Here is a 6614-nt window from a genome sequence, read left to right on the forward strand (position 1 = left end):
CAGGGATCTCTAAGGGTCTGCAGAGCCCTTGGAAAGGTCTGAAGTTGTCTGTAGATGTCTCTAGGGTGCTGCAGGGGTCTGCAGGCACCTCTTAAATGTCTGGAGGGGTCTGTAGCTGTCTGTAGAGGTCTCTAGAGCTTTGTAGAGGAATGTGGGTGCCTGCAGCTGTCTCTAGGGGGGTGTGGAGGTCTGCAGGCACCTTTCAAATGTCTGGAGGGGTCTGCAGAGCTCTGTCAGGGTCTGTAGATTTTGGCAGGGTTCTGTAGGAGTCTCTGGGCAGCTTTTAAAGGTGTGGAGGGGTCTGCAGGTGCCTGTTGAGCTTTGTCCGTGTCTGTGGTGGTGTGTAGGTGAGTGTGGGTGTCTGCAGAGGTGTGAAGGGGTCTGTAGCTATTTGTCAGGGTCTCAGAGAGTCTGCAGAGGTCTGTAGAGTTGAGTAGGTGTTTGGAGGTTTCTGTGTGGGTCTGTAGTGTTGGAGGACGGAGACCGGTGCGGCGAGATATCGGGGCACTGAGAGTCGACTCTGTGGCTTCTGTGCAGCAGTGCAATTTATTAGGGCGATGCAGCGACCTTTATAGCCCCCAAAGGGGGTGTAGACAACTAACTTAGCTCAAGATTGGTACAAGTGGAGGGTACAGATTGGCTCCAGGTTAAGTGTAAGGCAGAGATAGGTTAACTTACAGTAAACACCTTAAGGATCCCACCCAAGGGGGGTGGCCAGAGTCAGCCCCCTGGGCCGTGCCCACCCCAGAGGCGGGCAGATTCCACCCCCTGACAGCTGTGCGTGGGTTGCTCATAGTCGCAGGCTCAGGCCCCTGGGAGCCTCAAGGCTCTAAGGACACTTCTCATCACAGGGTCTGATGTTTACCTTTCATGCTCCGCTGCGGGAGGAAGCTTCCCACACTGTAGGTGCCTGCAGGCATCATTGAAGGCTCTGGAGGGGTCTGTAGATGTGTGCAGGGGTCTGTTAAATATCTGGAGGGGTCTGGATGGGTGTGGGGAGCTCTGTAGGGGTCTGTATGTGTTTGCAGGCACCTGCAGGGGTCCGTAGATGCCTGTAGGGATTTGCAGGGCTCTGTTAGTTCTCTGTAGAGGTCTGCTGGGTCTGGAGGTGCCTTTTAATGGGTCTGTGGAGGTCTGGAGGGCTCTACAGAGTTCTGCAGTGGTCTGTTAAAGGTGTGGAGGGTCTGTAGGTGTCTGCATTCAGTGAAGGAGTTCTTTGGCTCCAGGACACTTTTGTCCAGTGTCTCTAAAGTGTGACTGTCCCAAATGAGATAGAGGTGCACTGGCAGCGTGTTTGCAGATGGCCCCTGGGACTCTCTACGGCACCCACAGACCCTTCCCCTCCCCCCCAGCCACCTCTGACCCCCGTCAAAACCTCACCCGGGGACCCCCATGGCACCCCCAGACCCTTCCTCTGCTCCACTGCCCCCTCCCCCCAGCCACCTCGGACCCTTCCCAAGGCGCCCCCAAACCCCCCCAACCCCGGGGCCGCCTACAACACCCCCAGACCCTCCCCCTACCCCCTTCAGCCACTTCGGACCCCCCCCCAAATCCCCCTGCGACCCCCCCAAGCGCCCCTGGCAACCACTGACTCATCCCCAGACCCTCCCCCCACTGCTCGCCCCCCCCAGCCACCTCATCCCCTCCCCCGGGACTCCTCAAACCCCCCCAGCCCCTTCCCCCGCCCCCCCCGAGCCCTCTCGGACCCCTCCCGGGACCCCCCAACTCCGCCTAAGACCCCCCCGGGGCTGGGTACAGCCGCAGCAGCTCGCTCCGCGCCGCCATCTTGCCTCCGTGCCGTCACTTCCGGCTGGCAGGCGACGCTCTGGGCTCTCCTCTCGCTGGTCAAAGCCGCTCTAGGCCTGCGAGCTCCTCCAGGCGCCACTGCGAGCGGCTCTGGGCCAAAGCAATGACTGTGCTCAGCTGCAGGGGTGGATTTGCCTGCACTCAAGCTGCTGCTGCCAGAGCCCCTCCGTGTCAATCTGTGCTGCCGTTGGGTTCTGCAGCTCTCTCCAGCAAGCATGGCATGAGCTGAAGGAGCAGCAGGAGCAGCATGGCCGTTCCCCAGGCAGCAGGAGGGTTCAGCCCAGCACCAGCTCATGCGGGAGGAGCAGATGCTGAGGAACATCCCCCACGAGACGCAGGTGGCCAAAGAGGCTGGGTCAGGTAAAGCTTTGTGTGGAGTTTGTGCTCCTTCTGGCAGTCAGGTGCACCGGTTCTGAGGAGTAGAAGCATGGAGTGGTTGCTGTTGGAGAAGAGCTTCCAAATCATCCAGGGCAGCCCTTAAGGCAGCACTGCCAGGTCACCCCTAAAGCATGTCCCTGAGCAGCACAGCTGTAGGACTTTGCCTCCCTCCAGGTAGCTGCAGCCAGCAGTGAGGTCACTGATCAGACTCTGTGCTCAGAGCAGAGCTGCTGCAGCCCTCTCAGCATCTTGGTGGCCTCCTCTGCACTGGCTCCAACACTTCCATGTCCTTCTTGTGCTGGGGGCTCCAGAACTGCCCCCAGGACTGCAGGTGGGGTGTGAGGAGAGCAGAGGCAAGGGGCAGAATCCCCTCCCTTGCCCTGCTGCCCACACTGCTCTTGCTGGAGCCCAGCACAGGGTTGCTGTCTGGGCTGCACTCACACTGCAGGCTCCTCTTGAGCTTTGCATCAGCCCAGACCCCCAGGGCCTGTTCCTCAGGGCTGCTCTCAGCCGTTCCCCATCCAGCCTGGAGTTGTGCTTGGGATTGTGCCCACCCAGGTGCAGGACCTTGCACTTGGCCTTGATGAATGCCATGAGGTTGGCCTGGGCGCACCTCTGCAGCCTGCCCAGTTTGTAACTGGGGCTGTAAAGAATGGTTATGCATTGCCTGTGCTTCTGATTTCAGGAGAGTCCCATTTCATTCTTGATGCTTTCTTTAAGAGAGGCATACAACTGAGCTCCCTCAGAGAAGCAGCATGAAGTGCATGAAGGATGCTGGCTGCACTCAGTACAGACAAGGCACATTGGAGTAGGTTAACAAGATGCTTGACATTTGCCCTTAATGGTCATTGTCTTCAAATGCATCATTCGGGAGTGAAGTTGCTTGGCATTTGCAGTTGACTACTTCTTCTCTGGCCTTTGGAGTGAAGGAAGGGAAAAACCAGAGTTGAAGATGTCAGCTCTGTAAGTTTTCTCTGGGTGATCAAAGCATGCACAACATCCTGTGCTTGTGCTCTGGAAGATTCTAGGAGCTTCCCGGGGACTCAGGGAGCACAAGTTCTGGATTTCTGTGGGCTGTCTCTAGATGAACACCTGAGTGCAGTGAATCTAAAAGCAGCTGTCTCTCATTTGAAGTTAAAGTGATGTGACTGATCTGGTGCTTTATAGGTGCCAAAAAGGAGAGCTTCTTCACCTGCTTCTCCTGTGCAAGCTCTTCTGTCTGTCTGCTGAGATGTTTCTGCCTGTTTCTCTGGCAGAGAAGTGTTTGCTTTTTGGGCTGGGTAAGTAGGAGATTTGTTTTGTTGATTTGCTTTGTTTTGTCGCTGAATACTTGGTGCAGCTGGCCTCAGATGCTGTTTGTTCACAAAGGACACACTACTGTGTGATTGGTGGGCATAGAAGCAGTAATTGCTGACAGAAGCACGCTTGTGACCTTGGCTGTAAATTCATGAACAGGCATTACAGTGTTTCTGTCTCTGCAAGCCAAAGTACTCTCATGCTGAAGAACTTCTTCCTCAGATCCACTCTGAGCAGCCCTGCTCTCCCTCAGCTTCAAACCATTCCCCTTGCCCTGTCTTTAGACACCCTTATGGAAAAAGTCCCTCTGCAGCCTTCCTGCTGCAGGTTCCCTTCAGGTGCTGGGAGGTAGCTTTAAAGTCTCCCTGGAGTCTTGTCCCCTTCAGGCTGAGCAGCCCCAGCTCCCTCAGCCTATCCTCTTAGAAGTGCTCCAGCCCTTGGCTCATCCTCGTGGTCCTGCTCTGAACTGGTTCCAGCAGTTTTTCGTTCTTCAGCTGGATGTGGCCATGTGGAATGTTTTGGGTTGTGCTTTTGCCTTTGCATGCTGAAAGACTTCCTGTGTTACCTTAGTAGTACGTTTCATGTGCAAGGTTCCTGTCTGTGATCTCTTGCTGCTGGGGAAGTCATGAGCTACCTGTGGGGGTGTGAAATGCAGTAAGCTTCCATCGCGTTGCCTGCACGGATGTGAGGGGACAAAGTACTGCTGAGAAGCTTTTTTGTACCATTCTCTTCCCCCTTCCCCTCTTGCCTTTAAGGGAACACACACAGGGAGAAGCTCACTGAGCGCCCTCTGACATGCTGTAGGAATTCTTTGCTTTGCAGTGTTTTACACTGTGGCTCTTCAAACCTGTAACCCATCTGCTTTCCATTGCCAGCGAGCTGACCATCCGTACTACCGTCGCCTTGAATGCCTCCAACCAGCAGTGTTTGCTGCCAGACAGACACCTGGAGAAGACAGAGGACATGGTTAAGTTCATGAAGGATATCTTGGATGGTGCTGCTGAAGTAAGTCTTTGTTGTGGCTTGAGATATATTGGTTGGTGTTTGGTTTTTCCCCCCTTAGCTGCGGTGGCTCCGATTGTTACGCCGTGTGATTTATCTTCCTGTCCTGGCTGTCTTCCCGTGCTGGGTGCTGGCAGTGAATACGTGGTGAGGAGTGCTTGGGGTGTGCCATCCTTTGCTGTTCTCACTGTGGGAACTCCAAGAGCCATGGAATGGGTGCGTTATGAGTGATGCACAATTAATAACCAATATTCATGTTGGTATCCAGGCAAAGGTTGTTAATAACTACAACCAACCTGTTTCTTATCATTCAGTCTCTGCAGAAAGCTTATTGACAAGGTTCAAAGCACACAGCTGGGGTATTTGTACACTTAGAATCCTGGAATCAGCCAGGTTGGAAGAGACCTCCAAGCTCATCCAGCCCAACCTAGCCCCAGCCCTCTCCAGTCAGCTAGGCCATGGCACTAAGTGCCTCATCCAGGCTTTTCTTGAGCAGCTGCAGGGACGGCGACTCCCTAGGCAGCCTCTGTGGTCTGAGAGTAGAGCAGCAACTTGCTGTTAGTTTGCTGTGATGGTCTCAAACAACTGTGGGAGAGTTTGGCATGAGCCTGTTGGAATGCTTAGCCTTACTGGAGGAGCTGGGAGCGTCTGGGCAGCATGAAATGCAAGAGCAATTGCTTTTCACTGCCTTCTTAAGGGATTTAAGGGTTGGGAGGTCTGAAGAATGAACTGTTGGGATCATAACTGCAAAGTGTCAGCAGTTTTGACATGGTTCCATTTGACATTGCAGGCACAGGCTGGTGATGGACTTCTGCAACGAAGCAAGAGAGTCATCTATGAGGCCAAGGCTGCTGTAATGGTAGAGTTCATTGCTTATTCAGTGAGGTGATGCTCTTGTCAGTCAAGAAGGACTTAGTTGCAGAGGCTTTAGAAATGCTTTGATGTAAGCTTGTTGCTATGCTGTGCCTAGTGTATCTATTGTCACTATTTAGAACTAGGCTTAAACCAAATGAACTTCTGGATTAAAACAGCCAATCATGTCTGCCACAGTTCTAACTGTTCCACCTGCAGGAATGTCACATTTTTCACTCTGCTGTTAGTCTGACATATTTTAAGGGACAGAATCATGAAAATCCAACCTCTTTTCCTTGAGCTTTTTGCCATCGCTTCAGAGGTTCTTTTGTGTTCTGAGCAATGTTTTGGTTTCAGTCTGTCCCAGTCCTCTGTCAGCCTCCCAGCCAAGAAATCTCTGCTGCTGGTGAGGCGGAGCAGCTTCTGTCTGTTGTTACTTGTCCTAGTGCTGAGCACCACCAAGCAGCAGCTGGCACCTTGGTGCTGACCCCTGCCCCTCGGCAATGTATAGACGTTAAGGAGATCCCTTCTCTTCCCCAGACTAAACATCCCCAGGCCTCTCTCTCTTCTTTCCAGACCCCTCCTCTCTTGCCCCCCCACCGTTTCCCCCTCCCCCAGTCCTTTCTTCTCCCCCTCCACCTCCTCCCTTTTCCCACCCCTCCCCTCTTCACGCCTCCCCTCTTTTCCCTCCCCTCCCCTCTTCACCCCCCCACCTCCTCTCTTTTCCCACCCCTCCCCTCTTCACCCCCCCACCTCCTCTCTTTTCCCTCCCCTCCCCTCTTCTCCCCCCCACCTCATCTCTTTTCCCTCCCCTCCCCTCTTCTCCCCCCCCACCTCATCTCTTTTCCCTCCCCTCCCCTCTTCACCCCCCACCTCCCCTCTTCCCCCCCCCTCCCTCCTCGCCCTCCCCTCCCGCCCCTCCCCTCCTTTCCCCCCCCCTCCCCTCCTTCCCGCCCCTCCCCTCCTTCCCCCCTCCCCTCCTTTCCCGCCCCTCCCCTCCTTTCCCGCCCCTCCCCTCCTTTCCCGCCCCTCCCCTCCTTTCCCGCCCCTCCCTCCTTTCCGCCCCTCCCCTCCTTTCCCGCCCCTCCCCTCCTTCCCGCCCCTCCCCTCCTTTCCCGCCCCTCCCCTCCTTTCCCGCCCCTCCCCTCCTTTCCCGCCCCTCCCCTCCTTTCCCGCCCCTCCCCTCCTTTCCCGCCCCTCCCCTCCTTTCCCGCCCCTCCCCTCCTTTCCCGCCCCTCCCCTCCTTTCCCGCCCCTCCCCTCCTTTCCGCCCCTCCCTCC

The 6614-nt window shown here is 55.6% G+C and overlaps 1 protein-coding gene across 6 annotated transcripts; it reads left to right on the forward strand.

Moving 5' to 3' along the window:
- Window positions 1–1676: 1676 nt before the first annotated feature.
- On the forward strand, window positions 1677–5531 carry LOC135173880 (protein disulfide-isomerase TMX3-like). 6 transcript variants are annotated; one of them, XM_064141094.1, is made up of 5 exons: window positions 1677–2166; window positions 3352–3464; window positions 4356–4446; window positions 4544–4698; window positions 5273–5531. In XM_064141094.1, the coding sequence occupies exons 1-5, from the start codon at window positions 2100–2102 to the stop codon at window positions 5369–5371; spliced, it is 525 nt and encodes a 174-aa protein (XP_063997164.1). In that variant the 5' UTR covers window positions 1677–2099; the 3' UTR covers window positions 5372–5531. The 6 variants fall into 6 exon arrangements, 3 of the variants coding, with proteins under 3 accessions (XP_063997164.1, XP_063997165.1, XP_063997166.1); XR_010301491.1 differs by lacking the exon at window positions 4544–4698 and adding an exon at window positions 2905–2992 and having other exon boundaries at window positions 1924–2166; window positions 4356–4485; XR_010301492.1 differs by lacking the exons at window positions 1677–2166; window positions 3352–3464; window positions 4544–4698 and adding an exon at window positions 3568–3818 and having other exon boundaries at window positions 4356–4485.
- Window positions 5532–6614: the final 1083 nt, after the last annotated feature.

Source organism: Pogoniulus pusillus, unplaced genomic scaffold (genome assembly GCF_015220805.1).
Source record: "Pogoniulus pusillus isolate bPogPus1 unplaced genomic scaffold, bPogPus1.pri scaffold_108_arrow_ctg1, whole genome shotgun sequence".
Classification (NCBI taxonomy): Eukaryota; Metazoa; Chordata; class Aves; order Piciformes; family Lybiidae; genus Pogoniulus; species Pogoniulus pusillus.

What these genes read in the sequence shown, in the direction of transcription:
- LOC135173880 (XM_064141094.1), top strand. Translation starts at nt 2,100, where the DNA reads ATGCGGGAGGAGCAGATGCTGAGGAACATCCCCCACGAGACGCAGGTG. An exon ending in GTGTTTGCTTTTTGGGCTGG is followed by an intron (nt 3,465 to 4,355) that starts GTAAGTAGGAGA and finishes TTCCATTGCCAG; the next exon opens with CGAGCTGACCATCCGTACTA. An exon ending in TGGAGAAGACAGAGGACATG is followed by an intron (nt 4,447 to 4,543) that starts GTTAAGTTCATG and finishes TTCCCCCCTTAG; the next exon opens with CTGCGGTGGCTCCGATTGTT.